General features: G+C 45.8%; 1 protein-coding gene across 3 annotated transcripts in view; it reads right to left on the bottom strand.

Annotated features, from left to right (window-relative positions):
- The window catches only part of SKP1 (S-phase kinase associated protein 1), a 141,731-nt gene that overhangs the window by 23,608 nt on the left and 90,767 nt on the right, over positions 1–27,356 (bottom strand). For all 3 annotated transcript variants that reach the window (XR_015297555.1, XM_086931526.1, XM_086931527.1), the window contains exon 4: positions 9,507–9,650. Coding sequence is in view for 2 of the 3 variants with exons in the window: in XM_086931526.1 (XP_086787652.1) it covers positions 9,507–9,650 (144 nt within the window). In the remaining variant the exon portion in view is untranslated. The remainder of the gene's footprint in view (positions 1–9,506; positions 9,651–27,356) is intronic.

The following is a 27,356-nucleotide window of genomic DNA, read 5'->3' as shown; positions in this document are numbered from 1 at the left end:
AGACAGTCTTAAAAGACAAAAGCCTCATGGGACACTTGTGTAAGGGTTCGAAGGGAGAACCCATCATGTAGGTTAAGACAAGATTTAAATCCCATTGAGGTACAATAAAGGGAGTAGGAGGGAACTTATTTGTGAGGCCCTTCAGAAACCTTAAAACCACAGGAGACTTGAAAAGAGACGGCTGATCCGGCAAACAGAGAAATGCAGACAATGCCGAAAGATAACCCTGGACTGTGGCAACAGCAAATCCCTGCTGTGCCGAAGAAAGAGCAAACTGTACAATATCAGACAACTGAGCCTTCAAAGGGTCAACAGACTTCTCCCCACACCAAGAGACCAATTTAGACCATCAGTATGAATAAATGGATTTGGTGGAGTCCCACCTAGCCGAAAGAATGACATCCACCACATCGTGTGGGAGAGAAAAGGAATTCAGGTTGCCCCGTTCAATCTCCAGGCATGAAGGTGTAATGTCTGGAGGTGGGGGTGTAGAATCTGCCCCTCCATCTGGGAGAGGAGACGTGCCCTGAACGGGAGACTAAGCGGCAGGCGAGAGGAGAGGTGGAGAAGATTCGTGTACCACTCCCTTCTTGGCCAATCCGGGGCGACCAGAATAACTTGGGCCCGGTCTTGGCGAATCTTCGCAGAACCCCAGGAATCAAAGGTATGGGAGGAAACGCGTAAAGGAGTTGACTTCCCTAACTCAACTGAAACGCGTCCCCCAATGCTCCTTGCATCGGATACTGAAGACTGCAGAATGACGGGCAGTGAGCATTCTCGCAAGTGGCAAACCGGTCCACCTGAGGAGTTCCCCACGTCCGAAAGACGTGACTAACCACCTCCGGGTGAAGCCTTCACTTGTGGTCAGCCGAGAACTGCCGACTGAGACTGTCTGTACGCACGTTCAGAACTCCGGCCAGATGACAAATCTGATGGTCCTGAACCCAGGACCAGAGGCGCAGAGCCTCTGCAGAGACACTGCGACCCCCACTCCTCCCTGCTTGTTGACATACCACATCGCGGTCGTATTGTCCGTCAGGACTTGAACTGACCGACCGCGAAGGGAAGGGAGGAAGGCCTTGAGTGCCAAACGAATCGCCAGTAATTCTAGAAGGTTGATCTGAAGCAACCTTTCCTCTGGAGACCAAAGACCTTTGACCTCCAGATTCCCCAGATGAGCACCCCACCCTAGAGTGAATGCATCCGTAATCACTGTGGCCACCGGGGGAGGCAGATGAAAAGGCTTTCCCGGAGACAGATTGCCTTCCACGCTCCACCAAGATAGATCCGCCGCAGTTTCTCCGGAGATCCTCACAGACTCCCCGAGTTCTCCGTTGTGTTGATACAACTGCCTGCGGAGGCACCACTGGAGCGCCCTCATGTGCCAGCGTGCATGGTTGACCAACAGAATGCAAGAAGCCATCAGACCGAGCAGGTGAAGGACCTTCAGGACTGGAACGACCTCTCCATTGTAAAATAAAGGAATCATTTCCTGTATGTCGCGAATCCTTTGAGAAGGAGGGAATGCACGACATACAGTTGTGTCCAGTACAGCACCTATGAACAGGTTGCGCTGGGAGGGCACCAGGTGAGACTTGAGTACATTTATTGAAAAACCCAAACGGTACAACTGAGTTGTCTCCTGCAGATGCTGGAGCACTTTCTCTGACGACTCTGCTTTGATCAGCCAGTCGTCCAAATAGGGGAATACTGGAGTCCCCGACCTTCTGAGATGTGCAGTCACCACAGCCATCACCTTGGTGAAGACTCGAGGCGTAGTAGTAATTCCAAACGTAAGGACCGCAAACTGATAATGTTGCGATCCCATCGTAAAACGGAGATACTTCCTGTGCGACTTCAGAATTGGGATGTGAAAATACGCATCCTGCAAGTCGAGCAACACCATATAGTCTTCTTCCAGCAGCGCTTGAAGAACCTGCGCAAGGGTGAGCATCTTGAACTTCTCTGGTTTCAGATAAAGATTCAAGATCCTGAGATCCAGGATTGGACTAAATCTGCCATCCTTCTTGGCAATCAGGAAATACCGGGAGTAGCATCCCTGACCCCTTTCCTGCTCTGGCACCACCTCTATTGCACCCTTTTTAATAGTGTCTGCACTTCCTCCTGCAGAAGTAAGAGGTGTTCCTCTGTGCAAAAACCTTGACAAGGAGGGTAATTGGGAGGGAATTCCCGAAAGGGAAGAGCATACCCATTTTCTATGAGATTGAGAACCCAAAGATCTGATGTAACCAATTCCCAATCCCGTAGAAAGTGGGTAAGCCGACCCCCCACCGGACCCGCATGATCCTGAAATGCGGATCTAGGGCTGATTTTCTGAGGCTGGGGGTTGGAGGAGGAAGAGGCTTGACGTCCGAGGACAAGCTCTTTGCTTACCCCTGTACGACTTGTACAAGGGATTCTGCTGCTGCTGACCTTGCCGATAGGAAGAGCGTCCGAATCCTCTGAACCTTCTGGTAGAAGGACCCCTGGTCTGAAGTCCTAAAGATTTGGCAGTAGCCTTACTGTCCTTAAATCTTTCTAAGGCTGTATCAGCTTTTTTCCCCCAAAGAGTCCAACACCATCAAACAGCAGATCTAACAAAGCAGCTTGAACATCTGCCGAAAAATCTGAAGATTTCAGCCAAGCTGATCTTCTTCTGGCAACCGAAGTGCCCATGATGCGTGCCACCGAATATGCAGTGTCTAGACCACTTTGTATCACCTGGCGAGCCGCTGCTTGTGCATCCGTCAACACCTCCTCAAAATCATTCCTGCTGTCAACAGGGATTTTAGGTGCCAGAAGACGCAGTGTATCCATGAGAGCATGCACATATCTCCCCATAAGGCAAGTGGCATTGGTTGACTTTAATGCCATACTCGCGGAAGAAAATGTATTTTTTGCAACCTGATATTTTTTCTTGGCATCCTTATCCCCAGGCACTTGTGGAAATGCACCCACAGTCTTTTTGGAACAGGCTGCCTGGATTATTAAACTTTCAGGTGAAGGATGAGAAGTTAGAAAAGCAGGGTCTTCAGGAGCGACCCTGTACCTTCTTGCCACACCCTTGGAAACTGCTGATGCTGTTAGAGGCTTTTTCCAAACGTCCATAATAGGTTCCGTTAAAGCTTCATTAAATGGGAGCAACGATTCCACCACCGAACTTGGTGAATGCAGAACCTCAGTCAGTAGACTGGACTTAAATTCTACTGTAGGTAGAGTCAAATTCAAAAGTTCCGCTGCCTTCCTCATAACCAAGTGATCAGGCTTAACGTCTTTTGAAGGGGCTTCAGATACAGAAGGTAACTCCCACTCGGGAGAAAACTCCAGGCCACTAGCCTCCGCCAGATACTCGAAACAGTCCTCCTCAAGCTCACCTTCTTCCATTTCAGCTTGAGCCTCTGTATATCTCTGCTCCTCCATGAAGCGCTGAGCCTCCCTCCTGGACCTTTCCTTCACACGCCACGCCGTCAGATCCACCAACGACTCCGACGGAGCCGGAACCGACGTCGGTATCGAATCCGATGGTACAGTGGGTTGGTCTCGAGGTTGACTCGGAGCAGTCGACGTCCGTACCGGCGTCGACAACCTCGGCGGAGCCGGGTATTGCCACTGCGGTGTCGGAGCCGGTATGTACGGCACAAATGGAGCCGGAGCATATAGTGAGGAACTCCTAAATTAAAGGCTAGTGGACCCATGGGACCCGAGGTGCGCCAGAGGGGTACCAAGCCCTTGAAAAGACGCCATACATAGCATTCAAAAACGCTGATGGGTCCTGGCCTTCGGCCGGAAAAGGAGACTGAAGACCCTCAGGCTGGCCTCGAGGTGGTTCCGAATTCGGCTCTTCCACAGGCGCAGAATCCTCACCCACAGGAACTTCTTCCTCATCCTCTCGGGCCGGAGATGGAACCGGAGACTGGAGCCGGCGACTGAACCTGCGACTCCGAAGGAGAAGCCTCACCTTCAGGACTGAAGTCATCCTCCGGAGGAATCACCTTCGAACGTACCTTCTTGGGTGACTTAGACCTCTAGTCCGAATCCCTACCCGAGTGACGTCGGGACTCATGTCTTCTTTTCTTATGTTTATTTTTTTACTTCGTAGCATGATCTGACGAGGACTTCGAAGTCGACTAACCCCCCCCCCTCCGAGACCTTGATCTCGACTTCGATCTCGACCTTCTCGAACGAGACTTCGAAGACTTTTCCTCATCAACTTTCAGCTTTGCCACCAGTAGCTTGGCCTCTCTCTCACGCAGAGCCTTCGGGTTCATCTTCCGACATGAAGAGCATCCATCTACATCATGGTCCGAACTTAGACACCAGATGCAATCTTCATGTGGGTCCGTGATAGACATCATTTTCCCACTTTCTCTGCAAGGCTTGAAACCGGTCTTCTTTGTCGACATCGTGAAGGACACAAAGAAACAGGAAAGTGATGAAAATAGCAACAAAGTTACTAAAAGGCTACAGAGATTCCCCGAAACAGTTAGCGTTGACGACGCGGAAAAAAGGGAACTGATGTTATCACGCCGGCGTGGGCCTATTGTAGTGTCGGGGACGTCAGCGGAGTCGCGTGCGATGCTGTGCCTCTATGACGTAGTCCACGTCCAAGCGAAGCTACAAAAAGAATTTACAAATGTTGCTGATGCAAGGGGATATTCACAAGGTGAGGAATCCACTGGCAGATGAATCTATCAGAACAGCACTCACTCATCCAACTGATAATTCAACCTCAAGAGTCCCACTGAATCACAGGAGAATCAAATGTAATACGAGCGACCCAGGAAAACATTTGGTAGTATCAAAAACACGGTGGTAGGAAAGCAAACTGCTGTGTGGGAACAGTTTAACAGCTTGAGAAAATTTCACCAAAAGCTTCGACTCACCTAATCCCAAAAAACAGAAAAAGCAGGGCCAAAAAGCCAACGGGAAGCACTCTGCAGACCGGCAAGCAATCAAAGATTTTGTGGTTGATAGCTCAAAATGCCCAACTAAAACAAATTAAAAGCTAAATAAACAAAGCATTGTGTAGTCTCCACCAACATGGCCCAGTTGATAACATACAGTTGGAATTAAGGAGGCTAAAAGCCTGCAAAAATAAAATCTGGCAAGCAAAAAAGGAAAATGCTGACTATTATTATTCTTAAAATTTTTTATAAAGCGCGTAGTCACCCGTGAGTATCCCAGCACTAAGATCAGTACAGCTGCGGATCAGTGTGGGCAGGGGGGGCGGGGTCAGAGTTTAAGGAAAGAGATGGGTTTTCAGCCGCTTTCTGAATTGTAGATAGCTAGGTTCTGTTCTAAGGTCGCGGGGTAGGGCGTTCCAAAGGCGTGCAGTGTGGACCGAGAAGCGCCTTCCACCTGTGCGAGCCTTCTTAACTCTGGGAGTGAAGATAAGATATTCCTGATCGGAACGTAGGGATCTTGGGGCTTTATAAGGTTTAATGAATTTTCTTAAAATTGGGGGGGCCTTTGTTTTGAAGCAGTCTGTGTGCCAGGCAAAGGGCCTTGAACTTCACACGTTCTCTTACCGGGAGCCAATGGAGAAGCTTTAAGGCTGGTTTGGCTGAGGCTCTGGCAGGAGTGTTGGTGAGGATCCGGGCAGCTGCGTTTTGGATCCTTTGTAGTTTGTTCAAGGTTGCCTCAGGAGCGCCTAGGTAGATGGAGTTACTATAGTCGAGCCTAGATAGTATCAGGCCTTGGATCAACAGTTTTTGCGAGTTGGGAGGGAGTAGGGGCAAGATCTTACGAGTAGACTTGAGGAGCCCAAAGCACGTCCCGGCTACTTTTTTGGCTTGTGTTGAGAATGATAGATTTTTTTCGAGCCACACACACCCAGGCTTTTGACCTCTGGTTTCGGGTCAGGGGGCGGGCCCAGACAAGGTGGCCAGATGATATGTGAAAGAGAGAGCCCCTTCTGACCAAGGAGGAGAATGTCAGTCTTTGAACCATTAAGTTTCAAAGATGAGCTGTTCATCCATCCTTGTATCTGCGTCAGACAGTTGTAAAGGTCCGCAGGTTGTTGGCTTGGGTGAGAAAGGGACACCACTAATTGTGTATCGTCAGCGTAGCTGACGATACTCACTCGAACGGGATGACAACCTCCTCCAATGGGGACATGTAGATATTAAATAATGTGGGGCTCAGGGAAGAGCCCTGAGGCACGCCACATTGGAGGGGTGTTTCGGAGGAACGGGTGTTGTTCTCCCAGATCTGAAAGGAGCGTTGATCCAGAAAGGACGAAAGTTGATTACTTTTTCCTCGCTCGAGTTTGTAGTTGGGATAGAGTCGAGGATTTTCTGGATTTTCTCCTGGAAGAAATTAGCTAATTTATAGCATTTTTCCTGATCTGCCTTGGGGTCAGGTGGGTTTTTCGGCCCGGGGTCTGGGACTTTAAGGAGTTCTTTTAAAATCATGAAAGATTCCTTACTGGAGCAGGCGGAGTTTTCTATTCTTTCTTGGAAGAATAGACTTTTGGTCTTGCGGAGGGCGGTTTTGTAACTTTGTAGTGCAGTGTGGTAGGCGTCCTTCTTTACCTTAGACTTATCCTTCCTCCAGGAGCGTTCTGATCTCTTGCATTCCTGTCGCAGAGATTTAAGCGCCGGAGTGTACCAGGGAGTGGGGTTCACTCGTTTGGTGTGTTTGAGAGTGGTAGTATTGGGGAGGAGTTTATCCAATGAGGATGTAAGCCAGGAATTAAACTGTTCATCGGCAGTGACCGGATCAGTGGAGAGGGCGGGTGTAGAATCTGAAAGAATACTGGCCCATTCATCCGGTATAAGCTTGTGCCAACGTCTGTCTGTGACTCGGATTTTGGAGGGTTGCGGGGGTGCTATAGGTAGATGCCAAAAGATCGGAATTAGGAAGTGGTCTGTCCAAGGAAGGGGGAGCCCGTGGTGATATCCGTGATGTTGGTAAGGACGGGATCCTAGGTGTCCCTTGTCGTGAGTGGGTCCGTTATTGACCAAACGGATGTTAAATGACAAAGTCCTGAAGGAGATCAGATGCTGTAGAATCTGTGGGGTCTGTAAGGTGAAGATTGAGGTCAAATGAAAGTTCGGGGTGGAGGAAGCCGATTGTGACACCGTATCAGTAAGGGCGTTGAGGAATTTCCCTGGATTACCCGGAGGGCGGTAAATCAGCAGACCTGAGAGGGAGTGTGCCGGGGAAATTTGGAGGGCGAAGTGGCAGCTCTCGCAGTCTTCAATGTTGGCACTGCTGGTTCTGCAGACAAGGTGTTCTCTATGGATTATTGCCAGCCCCCTCCTCTCCCTTTAGGTCTGTGCAGGGTTTGAATAAGATAGCCTGGGGGTAGGGCATTGACAATGTCAGAGTCCGTGCTAGCAGAGAGCCAGATTTCTGTGAGAAACAGAACGTCCAGGCCTAGGTTCTGTATCAGCAGGTTGGTTTCATGCGCATGCTTGGGGAGGGAACGGCAGTTAAGGAGGCCAATCTGTAGTCCGGGCTTTCCCGAGATCTGTTTGACTGGGTTACAGCGTGCGCAGTTGATAAAGGGTTTACCTTCAGCGTGGATATAGTAACACTCCGGATTTTTTTCTGGGTGAAGAGCCCGAAGCATGTTGCTTGTGTACACCAGACGGTCATAAGGCAAATCCGGCAGAGTTCCTGGGCCTAGGTCCGGTTGGGCCCAGACGGGCTTGCCATAGGCGCGCCTGCTGCGCCCGTCCGCTGCGCGTACGTGAAGTGCACATGTTTTTATGGGCGGAGTGGGCGTGGCCTCGAGCGAGTGGGCGTGGCCACAGGACCGGCTCACTCGCTGATGGCGACGATAGATTTGGGCGTTTCCCGCTGCAGCGTTTAGCTCTGCTGCTAGGCGGTGAGCGAGGGAGATTAAGCCCCCAGTCTTGGTGCAGTCGGGGTAGAAAGGTAGGTTTTTACAGTTTACAGATTTCACACACAAGGTTAAAATTCAGCGCAGTTTGTTAAAAAAAACAATGCTCCCGGCTGTGCCTCAGGAGTACGATCGGGCAACATTGCTACACGACGCATGAACCAACAGTGATAGGTTTTGCCACACAGTCAACAGTATATAGAACCCAATGGCTCTAGGAATAAATTCTCATATAATGGAGGACGCTCGGGCAAAGTATTTACAGCATCACTTCAATACGGAAGCAGGTGAAATTAAACACGATGCACTGGTGCGCAAATGCGACCGCCAGCCCCCAAAACACCAAGGTTTGGAACTCACTCCCCTCTTCTCAAATAAACTGATTTCAAATAGAATCTCGAAAAGCCAAAAGGAGGGAGCGTCCGGGCCCAACAGCCTACCACCAATCATATATGAGCAGGATCCAAATTACTGGGCTGAAGCTCTATTGTTCGTACTGTGTGCTAGCTTTTATATTCGCCTTATAGTTTTATGAAACATCGTAATTTTTAAATGAATTTTAACCAACTTTATTACAAAATGTGTTATATGCACCTTGTACATGTGTTTTACCATGTAGCTGATTGCAAAGGTTTTTATTAATCAAGCAATAAAGAGATTACTTACTATCATTTAAGAGTATGAAAGGAAACAAAAGTCAACATACTTCCCCAGTAAATTTTTTGTTTCATACTGGGCTTTGACAAACAACCCCACGTTGCAATGCCACGCCCATTTCCCATGCTGCCAGTAGGTCACAGTGCATGCCTTTTATCTGTGAAGTAGGAAATCGGTGCAGCACATTGCATTTAAACACTAGGCCTCCAGTACATGCTACCCAAACCTTTGGCTGAGGGTTGAATGTACTGTACACAGAGTGGTCAGTTCACAATCCAACAGAACACTGCAGCCATGCTCCACAGGCACAAAAAACTGTTTTTGTTTTTCAGCAGACAGTGGGGGAGAAGCGTGGCTTTGTGTCAAGCCAAATTTTCAATGCGAGTTCAAATGATCCACTGAGTGCCAATACCCTGCACTACTTCTCATACCCATATGTCAAACTGAGCAAGGTCTTAGTCACATCCTGCACTAAGACCTTCATGCCACCAAGACCCTGCAGCACATACACTTCAGCAAGGTGCAGGGAACTCTGGATGGCTTTGGTTTCACTCATTCCCAGAATATCAATAACCACAATCTACTCTGCCTATTTTGGTACATTGTGTGTTCATAAATTAGGCTGGCAGACTTCACAAGTCTGATAGCCTAACTGATGAACACACGCCCTCTTAAAGGATCTCAATTCTTTCCAACACTGAGGCAATTTGCTGAATTCTTGCAATGACCAGATTGTTAGACCCACAGAAGGGCTGCAGGAGAGCAGTGGTAATCATTTCAAGGTGGGGGTGAAGATGCCATTTCAAAATGCCTGCAAATAAAATGTCTGCCCATCTGGGGGACTCACAGCCTAGTATCCATGTATAGCCACAAAATGCCAATACCAGTTGACTAACAAACATCAGAGTCCCTATAAAAACTAATCTCCCAGCTCAACTGCTTTTTCAGAAAATTCAACTAGCTATAATGGTCCTATTAAAAATAAAAACCAACACCTTACCAAAATAAGCTCGAACAGCGTTCCCTGGTCTACTTTAAGGAATTCCTGATCCCACACAGGGATGTCATCAGTCCTCTTTTCTTTATTCTCGTCATCCTCTGGTGGGGGAGGATCATCCTTATGGTGGGTGCACCACTGGATAACCTGAAAAGACATCAGCGAAGATGCATAAATTCAGCTTCTAGTACTCAATCGGTATGTACAAATAGGCTTGAATATCTCTTCCACAGTGACTGGTAGAAAAGTCACTCACCAGAACACAACAATACACATGGAATGGATTGCACAGAGGTGTGTGTTCAATGAAGCAATGTAAGGGTACAAGGGGGATAAATACATAAACTAAGCAAACAAGTAGTTTGGTCATTTTGCAGTAAGAGCACTTTTCAAACATTAAATAAGTGAGAAACATTTCTGCTTTATCAGTGAAAGCTCTTCTCTAGTGATGCACACGAGGTGAACCCCAGCATTCTTCTATTAATCTTCAAGGTGATTCAGCTTATTCAAGGAGGAGTTACATTTTTAAGTACCAACTGATTAATGAGAACCCATATCATCCTCACAATATATGTAATTGTCCCTCTCAAGAAGTCTAGTTACCACTGAAACATCAAATGCTGGTATTTAAGTGCTGCTTCCACCTTTAATTCCAAGAGATACACCAAAAGCGGGTTCCTCAGTGTCCTTGGAGCAATAGTGGATTTTGCAAAAGTGATGTGGCAACTGAAGGTGGTCACTTATAAATCTCTACATAAAAAGAAAGGGTAAATATAGAGGCAAATAAGACTCAGTTATTGAGACCACTGCCACCTAAGTATCCTTTAATTTGATTCACACGAGACCAAAGCACCAGACACTATTGCTGGAAATAGGAAGCTTCGTAGACTACACTCCTTAATAAATTAGTTCTGGACAAAATACTGTTTTTCCATGGTTTGCGGATTCTAGTTGCTAATAAACTGCATTTCAGAAGGTCGGTGGCCAATGAATATCTAGTCCATGAACACGTTTGTCATTCTCTCTCCTCTCCCCAAGGAATACTTCAATCGTTCACCATAGTTTGAAACAAATGTACATTATTCCACACTATACATTTAAATTGTGCTTGCCCTTTTCTGGCACTTAGTATGTAGGTGCAATAACATGGGAAACTTTAAAGTCAGTGAAACTGTGTACACTCATGATTTACTTTAAAGACCCGACACAAAGGAATGTCCACATGAGGGACATGAGATTATGTTAGATTGATAATTCATAATATTAATGTGGAGGCGTATTTTCAGTTTTACTTTTAAGTATTTAACACAGTAATGAGCGATTATCTTCCACCCTTAACATTGCTGTGGTCTTTGGTAGAGGCTGGGAGCAATTCTTCAACTACAGAGTAAGCCTGTTGTAACCTTCTTGAAGCCATTATTGCTGAGAAGGGAGAGGTGTCCTAATCCAAAGGACCAAGAATGCTGCAATGGCACTCAACCACTAGCTCTCATGAAGGTCACAGTAATGCGCCTGGGTCCTTTCACTGTTCAGCAGTGAAAAAGTTCGAACTAGGGTGATTTTGCACAGATGCCTGCAATTTGGCACTAAGCTATTTAGCTAGAATACTTAACAGCCCAGTTACCTCCTCACCCACCGTCCTCAAACCAGACATCTTAACATTAGAGATCTTGAATTTAAGGTTCATACTCATTTTAATCTTCCTTCTGTAGATGTTAAGAACTTTTTCTATCTAGATATCCCCAATACTTAAATCCATTTCACACTGCTCCTATTATTTAGCAGGTATAAAAAAAATAACTTTGCAAACTTACCAGTTTAAGATAATGGCATGTTTTAATTACTAAAATCAAGAAACTTTACTTGAGATGTGTGGGAGCTAGAATTTTCCACAAGTGATTAAGTAGTCACAAGGGCCTTATGCAACCAAGCTGCCTCAAGGCAAAAGGCGACCAAAGTAATGAGATGGAGTGAGAATGCCAAGTTTAACACACAGGAATATTCAGCATCTAGCACATACAGACCAAGGGGCGCTGGAGATTTTTTCTTTTCACGTAGGACTAGGGATTGCATCCAGTTGGCTGCAACTAATCATTTTAATTGAAATCGGTCTCTTTAAGATTCTGCCATTAGGCATTTAGGGGAGTCTGGACCTTCAATAGATATAGCGAACACCCACAACAACAAAATGTGGACCAACAGGTCAGCACACGTGTATTATAAACAACAACGGGCCTCACCTATACTACACCCAATCCTAAAAAGGTACGACAATTCAAAAGGGTTTTCAATCTTCTGCTCAATTCCCGGGAGTGTGATTACTTTCACTACTCTTATTGTCACGGTGTATCAATCACTATTTTGAAACTCATCTAGGCTGAGTTCCACCTCCCATTAATAAATATATAGAAAAAGTGTGAGGAAAGTGCCCATTGAACCCCTGTGAGAATCAGTGAACATAAGTCTCACCTTAAAGAACCGGTGAAGCTTGCTGGGCTGACAATTTTATTTGATGCTGCAAGCTTCCCCAAATAAACATGGTTTCCATCAAACCATAATCAATTCTATATTGCCATCATGTTTCGTTGCTAAACCATTTTGCAAATTCTTCAGAGCTAATAGGGGTTCCAATTCCCAGCTTTACTCAAGATTCACTAAAACATGTGATGGTACCAATAAAAACAAACAGAAATGAAGCCAGTTGTAATATCGATCTGCCTTCCACGAAGACATAATTAATTCCTATCTTGTTTAAAGCACTGAGTTTGCAACATATGATGTACATATTCTTTACCCGGCGGTTGCAAAGTTTCAGAGTACCTGCAACCGTCTTCACAATGGACAACGCATCCTATGATCACGTGTCCTCGGGGTGACTGCCCAATGTCTAGACCCCTGCAGAGGTGCAAAAACAGGCATAGCATGTTATTTACCTTATTCTCTCAAACGCTAACATGCCTTTTTATCAATCAAACCATACAGCCAGCGTACTTTCAATTATCTTACTTATGCGTATAACATCCAAATTTCATTGTTAACATGTAATATGCAAATATTTCAGACCGCTATCCTGCTCGCATACTTCCCATATCGATGAGACCAGCATGAGATAGAGCCAAATGCCTAAAATATATACAGAGTCCACGCATGGCAACGCCTCCAGAGACCAGTTGGGGCCATAAGAATCACCCACACACTCTCTCAACTTACAGTACACGTTCCAGTCCGCCTCTGAGCTGAAGTCGTCCTTACCCCTGCCACGTCCCACCGGCGTGTTAGAAGCACCAACCCAGAGCTACACTGCTGCGCAGTTTAAGGGAATTCTGAGCCCCGCCCAGCAATCGCGTAAACATCCGGGGCCGCATCTTGTCGTTCGTATACGGCGGCCATCTTAGAACGGGAGACAAGCACAAACCCCCACAAAATAAAGTTTTAATTGACAGGATCCGGCTGCACAGTGCAATGTTATTCAAAACGCCCTGCGATCAGCCATAACATACACAACCGGGAACCAACTGCTGGTGACTATTGATATTGAATCATATACCAGCATCCCACAGGACAAACCGCTGGTGGCAGCAGCGCAGGCTCTGGGGGCTCTTGAATGGTTCTATGACACCCCCCAGTCATTTGTCCTGCAATGTATTGAACTAGCACTTACAAATAATTTTTTGTGTGCTCACTAGTACCAGGGACCTTCGAAGACAGGATAGACTCACTCCTCCCTAGCCGAGCTGCCCTGTTAAAAGGACACTGTTAAAAGGACACTCAACTGCCATTTAGGATGCAGGCAAGTTTGAAGTTGGTGAGAACCCAATTCCACTTAGGGTGGTGCACTTTATAGGCTTAGTGTTTTTGGGAGACTTTTTATTTGAGAAACTTCCACCGTTCCTGATCCAGTTAAATGCACACAGATTAGCACTCTACTTCACAACGCTACTAAAGAAAAAGCTACTTATTTGAGGTATCAATTTTTTTGTGCAACTACCTGCTGGTTCTTCCAGGCAGCACTGGATCTGCCAAACCAGAAACTGATCTACTGCACTGACAGGTGGCCCGGCAGTTCGTAGAACAATCCTGGATATGACATCACAGCAGAGTAGATTGTGTCACCCCAGCAGAAGGAGCCCAGTTCATAAAGGTTTTTGAATTTTGTTTTAGTTTCCCAGAGACAAAGACTAGGTAGGCCAAATTGACAGGGAATGCAAAAACTAACCAGAGACCTTATTTAAAAATAAAAATTTAAATTAAAAAAATCTCAAAACCACTCCTCAGTATGGGGAAGTGTAGAGTATCCACCAGGAAGATCACTACCAATGTTAACTTACAAGTTCTTCTGATGTGTTCACCTCTAAGCAGTACTCCTGACTAACTGCAAATTGTAGCATCCATACATATCAAGTGATGTCCCTTGGCTTGAGTATTAAAACAAGCCAAGAATCTTATCTTGGACCAGCCTTGGACATGACAAAGCCCTATACCCTATATGGGACCTACCAGAACACTAATGTGACCTCCAAAGAGCCGTGCCACAAGAGGCGACACAACAGCAATTATTCCATCTCAACCATGCTTGATGGGGGGGGCGCTCTTGATGAACATACAATTGGTAGCAGAACTGACCCCTATACCAAAAGTGCCCCTGCAGCTCATTACTACTTTCCCTCTGGTGCTAGTTTTGGCCACCAAGGAACCCTCTGGACCTCAAACCATGCTTCTGCTGACCCAGTCCACCTCCTTGCACCCCAGTCTTGCACCTGCAGTACTTCCTCTGCCAAAAGCCTTGCTGGTTGCTCTGCTGTCAGATCTGATGCAAAAAGTGTGGAACTTGCAAAACAGGAAGGCATTCTGACAACACTGAGAGGTAACGTGCAGAAGGCAGCTCAGGAAGAATCCCTAATCAGACCCTTGTCTTGTAAAGAGTACTCTGGTGTGATTAGACCTTTGGCTCATGTTTGGACAACATCCAGATACCTAACACCGTCTAATATCAGTACTAAGATGACAACAGTAACTGTAAAGCAGGCATTTGATATCACCCCTATTGGCAAAGACCCTGGAGATTATTTGATCCTGCAAAGTTGCCAGTGGACTAAATACTTCCCAGAGGTGTGTCTGGAGTTCCCACTGAGAACATTGTTTACAGCCCTTTTGCACAAGGCAACTGAGGTTTGGAATCTTACTTACCAACTGTGGAATGCAAAACAAACTTCATGGAAATCCTGCAACCTGCCTCCTCTTCCATAAAGCATTGTTTTTTGTTCAGCGATGCTTTGATGGACCACTTTCCTTCTCTGCATTAAGTAAACCAACAGTTTGTGGTAAACTGCTAAATTGCTAGTGTTCAAAATCCAGATACAGGTGATCGTAGGGAAGGGAATTATTATAGGCTGTGGTTGTGAGACCTCACCAGGTACTGTCACAATCTATAGTCTGTACAGGTAGGTTCATTAACAAAGCCCTCAAGTCAGGGGGGGTGGAGACTGGTGCAGTGGCACAAGGACGCATCCTGCTAGAGTTCCCCAACTCATTAGACGCTGGTCATCAGTACTCGGGTTGACTGACATTAGTGTTGATGCGCAGCCTCTAGGGAACAGACTAGAAGAAGCAGACGGGCCTTTGGCAAGGAGCCGCTGACATCACAGACTGATGCCGTAAACGGTCGAGCGTGTCATGCAGTATATCATCAGTTTGCCACATTTCATTCACATTTGGCAAGACTGAGGCACCAATGATAGTGGTCAGCGCTTTTTACACCGCCAACTTTGAGCCCCTGGGAGACAGAAGCATGTTCATTGGAGGAATACAGATAACTAAGAAACGCACTAGGCGCGCACCGCGGTCCAGAACGCTGATCCTCTTATCTAATAATGAGCTCCGCATGTTAAAGTCTTCGATCAGCCATGGTCCCATTCCCAGCACCAGAGTCTACCGGCATTAAAGAAAGAGGCATGCAGTATATACTATAGCAGGAAAGCTTCATTTAAGCTCTGCACACTCTCTGCCCATCTTTTGGATTGGCTTACATCCTAAATGCAGCATTGTGATTGGTTTTTGGCTTGTTAGTCCCTCCTCCTGACGGCCATTGTATACTTCCACCGCTATCTGCCCCTTTACTCTAAAAACTACTTTGTTCCTGTGGCTCAACTCCCCCCACCAACCCCCGCCCTCTTTCGCAGTTTTTAACTTCTTGGGCCACAAACACCCCCCCCGCACTCTCCTTTGTGACTTTGTCACCGCACTCCTGTTTGAAATGCAATAGGACTCGTGTAAATGAGAGTTCTACTTCACTGCAAATGCTTGCTTATAAAGTAGTGCGCATTAACATGCGTGTGATGCCTTACACCCTGCGCATGAACACTTTGTGGCCATGTTTAATAAGGGTTGTGAGTGTCAAAATCCCAACACTGCCCATTCTTCCACCGGGCGATAATTTTTTTACGTGCAACTGAGGACGGAGGTCATGGAGCGACTCCTTCCCTCCCTGCCTCGCCCTTCACTGCCTCCTGCTCCAGGACCTTCTTCCACTCCAGGTAAAGCGTCTTTAGTGAGAAATATTCTAACAGCTCCCGCAAGAATAATGTGTGATTCGGTTTACCGTAGCAATACACCGCTGCTGCTTCTTGTGCAGCCTATTTGTGCGCTGTCTCGAGGCGTGAGGGAGTAGGGTGCGGGAGATTCAAGATCCAGAAGTGCGGAAGTGGAGGGTAGAACAAGGATGGGGGAGTGACCGGGGTAATAGCAGGGAAGGAAGGCTTGGGGCGAGTGAGGGCAAGAGCTGTGAGAGGGGATGTTGGGAGAAAGAGAGAGAAGCTGGAGCTGTGCCTGGGGTCCAGAGACTGCTCGGCTTCATAAACACTGGTGAAAGCCTGTGCATGGGACCTCAACCCTCGGAGCGCCGCACGTACAGGACCCCAGACACACACTCCCAGAGAAACAGGGACACTTAGTCTACATACTCAGAACCAGGGTGGATACTTGTGCAATTAAATACTACACGCTTGCACCCGCCCCAAGGTATACAAATTGGTGTATTGGGCACAGAGTAACGCCCTAGCAGCACCGCAGCTCTTGGGCAGAACCGTAGAGCTGGACAACAGAAAAAAATGAGCTGTAGGGGCGCTCTACATGCGGTGCCGTAAATGCTATGAAAAGCAGAGAGTCCAGACCAGCACCAAGAACAGCTCTTGGTCCTGGATGTGTACTGGATGCAGGGAAGCAGGGGAAGCGGACATTGCGACAACAGCGCCTCAGCAGCACTTCTCTGCCTTGAACTGGATGTAGTAATCAGCAAAGTTAGGACAACCTCAGCGTAGTACCTTTTCCAGTGAACCATTTTTAGAACTTCCAGCAACACTGCTCCTGGTGCAGCTCCCAGGAGAACACTGGATTTGAACTGGAACGAGAGGAGGTGCATTTTTGCAGGAGTGATTCCAATGAGCCTATTTAGCACTGTGCAGCACTTCTCCAGTTCGGACGCTACGAAGAACACTCATTCAGTGTAGCAGGAAGTTCAGTCATTCCAAACTCACCGCTGTCCCAGGTGTGCAGTGAAGAAGAACGAACTCCACTCAGCTGCAGCAGTAACCAGTGATTGCAGTGCCCTCCACTGGGCTGCACTCGCTGGTGTGGTGCTCTGGTTGCCGTCGGCAGTGGAGAAGCATCTCGGTTTCTAGGGTGAAAGGATGGTGCTCCGGCTGCACGGGCCCAGCTGTGCCAGAGTCCGGGAATTCAGTGCTGTCAAGTGATCGAGGCTACTGGCTCCCAGAGTATTGATGGCAGTGCCCCCCAGATGACTTGGATGTCTGTGTGCAGTACATGGACCCCCGTCCTCCCGACTTCTGTAGTGCACAGCGCCACTACCGACCCTCTCTTCTCTGTGAGCAGTACAGTCCTGTGAGTAGTACACAGCCACCCGGTCTGTGCACAGTACACAGAGCAGCTGTTGTATGTGAACACTGTATTACAAAAGAATGGTCCATAGACTATTACTTATCAAGATCACAATTAGCCAATGCTTACTAATTGAAACTTTCACGAGTATGAACAATCTACTCTAAATCAATAAATGCATCAATGTCACAAGACGCAACAGCAAAACATAATCAAAGCCAATTTATTCATTTATCGCCACTAGAAGATATAAACGAATAACAATACACACGGGTCATATTGGTTGCCCCGAGGGGAGCGTGCAAGATAGAGAGATGTGAATAAGAAAGTTGAGTGGTGAAAAGAAAAGAATTTAGTGACATAAAACAAGAAACACTGTTTTTTATGTTACAAAGTGGATCAACAATCATCCATTTTATATGGCCTGGCCTTGAATCAATTCATCCAGATTATCAATACATTTGAACAACCCATATATTTGATCCACAAACTTACGATTGCCCGTTGTTTTTATAGTCCTGATGATGACTCACATGGCCCAGTCACCGGCAGGCCCCAAGTCGAGTCGAAACGTCGACACACCCTTTTTTTGATTCTTGACCTCGACCTATATACTCCAACCTTTCTGTGCACTACAAATTATCAAGGAGGAGGCAAGACAATGTGCGCATCATTTTGTATATTCCATTTCTCCTTCCTTGGAAGATACCTTCTTAAAAGGAACTGTGTACTCTGTTTCTGTTCACAACAGCGTCTAGGTTACTTTTATGGTTAAAAACATTTCATTTCAGAAACAGAAAATCAGTATAGAACTAGGACACACAAAAAAGCCCTTAGCTCAGCCCTTGGTAGTTAGGACACAGTTGTCAGGCTTAGTCAAAGGAACAAGTGTAGAAGTAGCAAAACCATTAATAAGAGACCGCACAATAATAATCCAACACCAATTTATAAAAATTTGAAATTATCTTACATTAGACACCAAAACAACATCAGTCCTTTGAGGGGTACTGAAGATATGATTTTTCAAAGGTAAGGAAAATACTTAAATTTTAACCTCTTGGAAGCAATAAATTGTTGCAAGCAGTTACTCGCCAACGGAACAAAACGCCGGACAGTCTTCTTAAACTAGCCACAGAGGGCTGGAGCCAGTCACAAGGTTGACTCATGTCCAGGGGGACAGCTTACCTGTCGTGATCAGTTGTCTTAGGATCCTCAGTGCCTTTTTCCTCATTAAAGTGATCCAGACAACAAGTGCTTCTGATGCTGGGGCTGAAGGATGCTAAAGATGCTGAAGAGATGCAGTGAGTTTTCATGGGGCCCAGGAATTTTCAGGGGGTCGTCTCTGGCCTCAAGTATCTATGTCCACGTTGCAGCAGGAGATTCCAGTGAAATACAGTTGTCACTAGTCAGCTAGTCTTCCCGTTACAGAAGGGTCAGCAGTCACTCACAAATAAGCAAACCCTTTTCTTCTGGGGTAGAGTCTCCACGTTTCCCTCAGCTATGTGTCTCTAGGGCTTGGGGACACCTCAGGATGATCTGGTCTCAATCGCCCAATGGGCACTTCATTGTTGAGCTGCAGGAAAGCGTTCTAGGCAGCAGAGCTTTTCATGTGTGCAAGTTCATTTAGCTTTTGGTGGCCATGAACTTAAGCCCTTGGAGTCAATTCTTCTTTCCTGGAATAAGTGGAGCTTTTTTACATGAGTGAGCACAGTTTGCTAAATCTTCTTTGTGGATCTCTTGGGTGCAGAATGTCCAGTCCAGTCTTTGGTGCAGCGTCTCTTTGCTGGGTCCAGGGAGCAGCAGAGCAGTACTCCGGTCTTCTTCCATTCGTGATCCGACGACTGTGCCAGTGTTATGCCATCCTCATTTGTGGGAAGGGAGGACTCACTAGCTAATGGGGTAATAGTTCACACAAGGCTACCCTTCCCATTTCTTTTACATCCTGGGGTGTTGGCGCTTAAATACCCCATGGATACCCCTTCTCTACCCTAAACCAAGATGGTGCAAGCCTTCTTCTGTCGTGCGAAACCTGGGCACACCCCAAAAGGAACATATATAAAACAACCAAGGGCAAGCCTATATGCCCACAGTGACTAGTGTAATCCAATACAATAAAACAGTTGTCCCATGAGACTAAAGGTATTTCAGGAATAAGTCCAACTTAAAGGTATTCTATTGAATTGTACGATAATTAGGGTCACATTGACATAATTATACAAACATTAGTCAAGACACAATAAATCACTAGTTGGTACCACTCGAGGCTACAGACTTGTGTGGAATTCTCCGGCACGCCGCTGCCTGCCTTACCGGGATTAACGCCGACTTGGAGCTTCCTTCCTCACCACTGCGGGACTGCGAGGACCAGGTTGCCTAGCGCCAAAGACACCGGCCGCACCTGGGTCCTCTTCCCGCCCCCCAGGACTACATAGCGCCTCGGGGCCCCCGCTCCGCGGGTGTCGCTCGAGGCTACAGACTTGAGTGGAATTCTCCTGCACGCCGCTGCCTGCCTTACCGGGATTAACGCAGACTTGGGGCTTCCTTCTTCACCACTGCAGGACTGCGAGGACCAGGTTGCCTAGCGCCACAGACCCCGGCCGCACCTGGGTCCTCTTCCCGCCCCCTTAACACTCCCTATTTAGGTTCATCTATACATGCGGGACGCGCGCGGGCGAAGCCCGGGCAAAGGGCCGGCCGTCTGTGGCTGTCCGGGGTTGGGCCACATCATTGACGTTTTATGTGGGACATCTCTTTGAAGTAAGGAACACGGTCTGCAAATACCCACCGCCATTTCACGTTTGTTGATATGATTAAATTGACTTCACTTAGTGGTTTTAGGTAAATAAACCCAAGTGGTATAATTATTACGAGTCAAGGAATTCACCAAGTCCTTGTACTACTATAGGATTATTGTTTTGAGGTTCTGTTAGTGTAATCAAAACAGGCAATGAGTTGACGTAGTAGTCTAGAAGACTTTCCTTGGTAGGGGGTTCTGTCAGGGGGACGCTAGACGCTTTTATCACCAGGGCTGCCTCCGTCTTAGAAAAGGAGATAGTCCTGATGGAAAAGCGTCTCTCCTTGGAGCTAATGAACAATAAACGCTCCTCATTGGGTCCTATTAATCTAGTAGTTACTCCTCCTAGGCAGACCACAGACAACACTCTACCCCAATCCCAAGAGTCTCAAGGTGTAATTAATCCATCGCAGTTGCCACTAACCGAACTGTCTACCAACGACTCTAATGGATCAGAATCAATACAAGAGACATCTATAGACATCTCCTCTGATCCGGTCATAACGTCACCTATCAATAGACCAATTTCCGGGAGTTTACGGTCATAACAATCACTGACACTGGTCCCACGTCAAAAAAGAGGAAGCGTGGGAGGACTAATAGAGGTGGTAAGAGTCAGAAATCCGCTAAAACATCGCACAGACCGGTGAAGAGCGCTCAAATAAATTTTGTCAAGCACGCTCCAGCCAACAGCTTCCACCGACCCTATCTGTAAACGATCTAATGGCCGGCTTGGAACAACTGGTGAAATCACTAATTCTCCCCTTAATAGAGAGGGTTAAGAGATTAGACGAACACCTAGGGTCCATAAAAAAGGAAATGGTAAAGTATACTGAGCTACTTAGTAATGCAGTTTCCTCGAGACCTACGGCCCCCTTGAAGAATAGTGCATCAGGACAGAGGCCGTCACTTAACCCTGCTAACAAGGACCATTTACCATCCTTAACTCAGAAAAAAATGGTCCCCAATGTCATATCTAAACCCACAGAAAATAACCAAAAAAAAGGGAGAACAAATTGATAAGCGAGCAAAAAAATCAGGATATACCCTAACCGAATGTTAACGTGTCCACCCTCCCAAATGTGAGGAACAGAGTAACCCATAAAAGAATAGACTTACCGCCAGAATCAGCACCTTATGTTGTGGTTATGGCAGGAGTCCCAGTGCTTCCGGATGGAATTAAAGAGGACCATCGAGCTTTGAAAAATAAAGTAATTTTTTGGTTGGGTAATAATAGACCTTTACCGGCTCATATGAACGGTGAAATCCTTAATGTAAGGCATGTGAACTGGGTAGGAAACCGGCTGAAAGACAGAGGGGGGATGTTGTCATTATCAACTTTAAGGACCATAGAGCGGTGAGACACATTGGTGACAGGTATGATGTGAGAGGTAGTGAAGAAATCTCCACACACTACTTAAGTTACTTTTACCCTCACTCGATTTACCCTCACTTGATGTTCCCTCACCGTCTAAGACACCCCACAGGACAGTTGGTTTCTAATAGGCAAAGCTCAGTAGGTCACAGGTTTAATCTTCCCACCTTTAACCACTTTTCGATTCTGTCCGGGCTAGAAGGTGTCGATTGACTCCGAACAGAGGTAATAGAGGAAAAACGCACCTCTGCGCAGGCTGTAACTACTGAAATTCCGATATTAATCAAGTTAGATACCCAAGAAGTGATTACCAGGGATAAACCCACATGTGCACAGACGAAAGCTGAGAGAGGAAGTATAGTAGCCCACAAAGTAGCCACAAAATCAGTGGGATTAACTGCTCCCAGTACCAGTAGTAAAAACGCAGTGGAATTATCCATTGCCGATACTGGGTGGGACGCTTATTTTACCCCTTTAGTAGCTGGCTCCACTCTTAATGATAGACAATCGATGAAAGTTATTTTCTGGAACATCGCGGGCATTCGCCCCAAGGTTGTAGATGGAAGTGCTTTGAATTTTCTCCAGAAACATCACGTTATTTGTCTCCAGGAGACGTGGTCAATGTCCAAAATCCATCTGGTAGGATTTAAAACCTACTTTACTTCCGCATTAGCAGTGACATCGGGCAGGGCCAAAGGAGGTCTGAGCGTTTTCATAGCCAACACATTGGGGGGATTGAAAATAACAGTAGTAGAGCTGGAAGTAAATTACCAGCTACTCAGCCTTTCATTCAATAACATGGACACCATCCTTTTGCTTAATTTCTATAATAACTTATCAGATGGTGAGGTTTTGCGGGTCTTGAGCAACTTGCGAGACAAGCGCTCTCGGTTGACACAGGACTCAGGACAGAGTAGGTGTAACTATTATTTGGGGGGGGGTTTAACCAACATCCCTGCGGACGTAGTAATAGTAATCTGTGCGCGTGGACGGACGAAAACGAGGATCCAATTGCCCACTTCAACCATTCTATCATAGGGAAGTATTTGAATGAAATTCTTGCCGAATTAGATCTTGTCAGTCAGTAAAATGGATACTACTTCCGGTCAGTTAGACACAACATTTTTGGGGAGGGGGTGCGAGACAACAATATATTATATTTTAACAAACGGTTTGGTTAACCGAGTTATGAGTTTTGACCCACTAGTCAACACTTTAAGCGACCATTGTGCCCTCAGCTTAAACCTTCGCTTAACCTATCCTCATATCTCGCAAAGTATAGCTAGAGCTTTGAATCAGAATACTTTGCACTTGGATAAGATCAAGGGATATTCTTTACGATGGGAGAGAGTAGGCCCCGTGGAATTAACAGGGAAAGTAGTTCGAGCAGCCTACCCATCCATTGTTAAATGTTTAGACCTCTTAACACCAGATGAGGAAGTTCCAAGTAACTTCGCAGTAATTTTAGTAACAATAAAAGAATTACTAACGGTAAAGATTAAAAACGGTCGACCCAAGAAAGAAGGGTGGTTTAATCATAGATGCACGGACGCTCATACCAAACTAAAAATAGCATTGCAAAAACCCGACAGAGAACCACAGTAAATAAGGAAATTAAGAAAAGACTACAATGTTGCACTAAAGGATAGGAAAGCAGAACTAAAACGAGCCCTATGGGAACAAATCCATACGAGCCCTATGGGAACAGCTCCATACAAGCTCAATGGAAAGAAACATAGTATTTTGGACAGTCGTTAAATCCCCCTTTTTAGCAGATCTTAAAAATCTTCCAGCCATAGAAGTAGCTATTGAAGAATCAGTCTGGGTGGACCATTTCTCTAAGATATTTCAGAAAGGCCCAGTTTTAACGGGCATTGACGTAGCACCCAGTAGCGGCCATCCTGCGGTGTCCTATCCTATCCCTTTAGAATTTGTCATAAATGAGGTACTCCAAGCGTTAAACGCAAGTAAAAATGGTAAGGCCCCTGGCCCGGATGGGGTTCCAGTGGATATATTTAAGCACAATGTGGACCTCTGGGCCCCAGTGCTGACTAGGGTTTTAAAGACAGTTACTGAGAAGGGCATGTTGGACTCCTGGACAAAATCCATCATGGTCCCTATATTTAAAAAAGGAGACCGCCAGGAGGTACCTTGTTATCGCCCGGTCTCACTGCTGGATTCGCTGGGTAAGGTTGCGGGCAGAGCTGTGCTTGAGCGTCTCCAGCAGTGGGCTGACTATGGCGGGGTCCTCTCGGACCTTCAATTCGGGTTTCGGCACGACTTAACAAGCCGTAAACCTTTCAATGCTGCTGGGCAAATACGTTTGTGAAAAGCAGGGTAAACTATACATGGTATACGTGGATTTGTCCGCAGCATTCGAAAGTGTTTCCCATGCAAAACTTTGGTCAGTTCTGTTAACTATGTGGGTCGATGTACCTTTAGTGGACTTTCTAAGGGAACTATATTTGAATACCTCAGCGAGGGTACGGTTTGGGGTTAAAGGTGATCTGTCAGCATTGTTTAGAGTAGAGCGTGGAGTTCGGCAAGGTTGTGTCCTGGCCCCCTTTCTCTTTACACTCTACACAAATGGCCTGGAGTTGGCAATGTTGAGGGGGGGCCAGGATCTACCGCAAGTAAAGAACCGTCCGATCCCTGCTCTGCTCCACGCGGACGACGCTGTAATACTGGCCAGTACCCCTCGAGAACCTCAGAAGGAGTTAGATAGATACTCTGATTTCATGAGGAATTTAGACCTACATATAAATCTAAAAAAGATATATGTAATGGTAGCAGGCTCAGGGAAGAAAGGGGTAAGGATATATACCTTAATAATGAAAAACTAGCCACTACTGCCCAAACCCTTATTTGGGTATTATAATCCATGACAAATTTAAGTAGAAAGCTGCGATTGAGACTAGGAAACACCACCTAATGGGAGCAATTGCAGCACTTATAAACTTTTCACAAAAGTTAGGTAAGAGGCCACACGTAGAACTGTTACAGATTTATATAGAGCGAAATGCCAGGCAATAGCCCTTTACGGGGCGGGAGTGTGGGGGCACGCTAATATTAGCACTCTGCAAGTGGCTGAGAATACTTTTTATTAGCGATACCCAAGTCCGTGTCCACGTTTGCATGCCACATTGAACTGGGGATCCAGTTTATGGTGGATTTAGCAAAAATCCAACCATTTCTTCTCTGGCGTCGAATCTGGACATCGAAACAAAAACTTATTTACCCAACAAATAATTGCAGACTGTATGACACTAGACCATTGAACTAAAATTAGATGGTTATCTTATGTGAAAAATGACCTGAATGATCTAGGGCTAGGGAATTATTACACTGCACCTGACACAATTTGTGAACTATCAAGGAAGACATTGAAAGCAAGGTCACTTAGCCATCTAGAAGAATTACGAATCGCCAAGGAAGTAACTAAAGCTTCCGTGCAGCATTCTATGGCGGTCCAAACCTCCCTTTCAATTCAGTCGTATTTAGCATATGATCTCACTACATTCGAGAGATTACTCCTGACTAGGTTCAGGCTAAACATCTTCCATAGATTAGTCGTTTTCCCAGTGATAAATAGCTGGGACCCAGTTTTACCTCCCTGCCCATGTGATGAGATTTCAGAGCAGACAAATATTCACACTTTTCTATTTTGTAAATTCTACGATGGGCATCGAAAGATCTGGTTGATACCTTTGCTAAAATTGTTGGGTAATGGAAGATGTTGTCCAGCAATGTTACGATTGCAGTTCCTAGAGACAGAATGGACTTGTAAATACATAGTTACACTCCTGAAATGTATTTTCAGACACAGAATGAATTTGTGATAAGCCTTCCCTTTTGAAAACGAAGAGTCTTAGATACTTTAGAATCACCATGTATTAGGTAGAATGGTTAGGGATCCCCGTTGCGGCACATAATTGTTTTTAAAATGAATTGTAACTAGTTTTGAATTGTGTATTATCTGTTTTTTTATCTGTGAAACTGCTTTTATGGTTTTCTATATTGTAAAACCGAATAAAGAGAATACTACCACTAGTTGGTTGAAATTATATTGCTCTTCATACAATATATACATACAAGGTGCAAACTGTACAATAGAAAAGCGTAGATGACGCAGTGCTGGTGTAGGTGAATACATGCAAGAGTGATACAAAATGCACTTCACATATCCCTGGTTATCAACAGTTTGGAACACAGTTCATATTGGAGGATTACATGTATTCAAACATTCCCTACATGTGATTCTGTAACCAGGACACGGAGTCAACGTTTCGACCCTATCTCAGTTTTAGGGTCTCATCAGGATCAACATCATCTGAATAAAGCAAGTAGAATCGAAGTGAAAGGAAGTCCATGTATTCGGGCCAACTCGCCCGAGTCTTGTTTGACAGCCACCAACCATATGCAGATAACTTAAGATACAAGAAATGGCGGATTTGCTATCATTCCCTGCACATAAACATCAGTTCTCTTAATCACATTCAAATTCAACTCGATTTAACGAACAATGAACAATATAGAGTGCAGCTTTGGCGTTGGATGCACATCCACCTAGGGCATCAACCAGGACCTCCTACCCAAATGAAAATCCAGGCCGTACGTCACCACAAAGCAAATTATACATAAGTGCACATCCAAAATAGTCACTTTTATCCCTTGTGCAATTTTAGCACTTTGTCAGTCCATTTCCTTTGTCAGAAGCAACTTCCAATAACCATATGGTGTCGGTAATTCAAGCTTTATTTTTCAATTGACAATGAACCACAGCCGACGCACGTTTCGCCCCGTTCGGGCTTTCTCAAGGCTCTGTACTTGCGCATTGCACACAATTTCTTATTTTTGTTTTTTTTGTTTGCAAATGCCGCTGATATATCTTTATCCGATTTTTCACACAAAGACGTGTCATTATTGTGTAGTTCTCAATCTTGTCAAAAAAGCGTAGTGTAGTAAGTCAATTTTCCACAATGTAATGCTGTTATGGAGCCATGATAAGTTCAGTTTATCCTCAAAGTCAACAGAGGTCCGTTCTAAGGGCCATCCCTGCAATCCGGAAGCAAAATCGGATAAAGATATATCAGCGGCATTTGCAAACAAAAAAGACAAAAATAAGAAATTTTGTGCAATACGCAAGTACAGAGCCTTGAGAAAGCCCGAACGGGGCGAAACGCGTGTTGGCTGTGGATCATTGTCAATTGAAAAATAAAGCTTGAATTACCGACAACATTTGGTTATTGGAAGTTGCTTCTGACAAAGGACATGGACTGACAAGAAAGTGCTAAAATTGCACAAGGGATAAAAGTGACTACTTTGGATTTGCACTGGTGTATTATTTGATATGCAGATATCTTACTTAGGGTATTGGTAAGTATCCGCACAAAGTCACAAACAACCTCCAGGGAAACACATCTCTGAAAAGTAACACGCAAAATCACTAGAGGGAGCTACTAGAAATCGTGCAACCAATGTACTCACCATCTACCCCATGTGAGCTCTCCAAGTGATGAAGGGCACTTAGGAAGGACAAAAGCTGTAAAGCATCCAGTGCAGCCATCATCTACTGAATAGCTGAAGCCGCTGAAAATACACTATGTCTGTAATATCTCTAGAACCTGCTAACAACATCGTGGGGCAGAGTGGTCCTGTCCATATGGGCATCCCTATTTACCTGACCTCTCGAAGTGTTGGGCGCTCCAGAAGAATCTCAGTCCGAGACTGCAGTCCTTTTTCATCTTCCAAGTTCTCCATTAAATAACATTGAGCGCCCGACGGCTCAAAA

Source organism: Lissotriton vulgaris, chromosome 7, assembly GCF_964263255.1.
Source record: "Lissotriton vulgaris chromosome 7, aLisVul1.2, whole genome shotgun sequence".
In the NCBI taxonomy this organism is placed as follows: domain Eukaryota; kingdom Metazoa; phylum Chordata; class Amphibia; order Caudata; family Salamandridae; genus Lissotriton; species Lissotriton vulgaris.
This window is presented reverse-complemented; position numbering and strand designations above follow the sequence as displayed.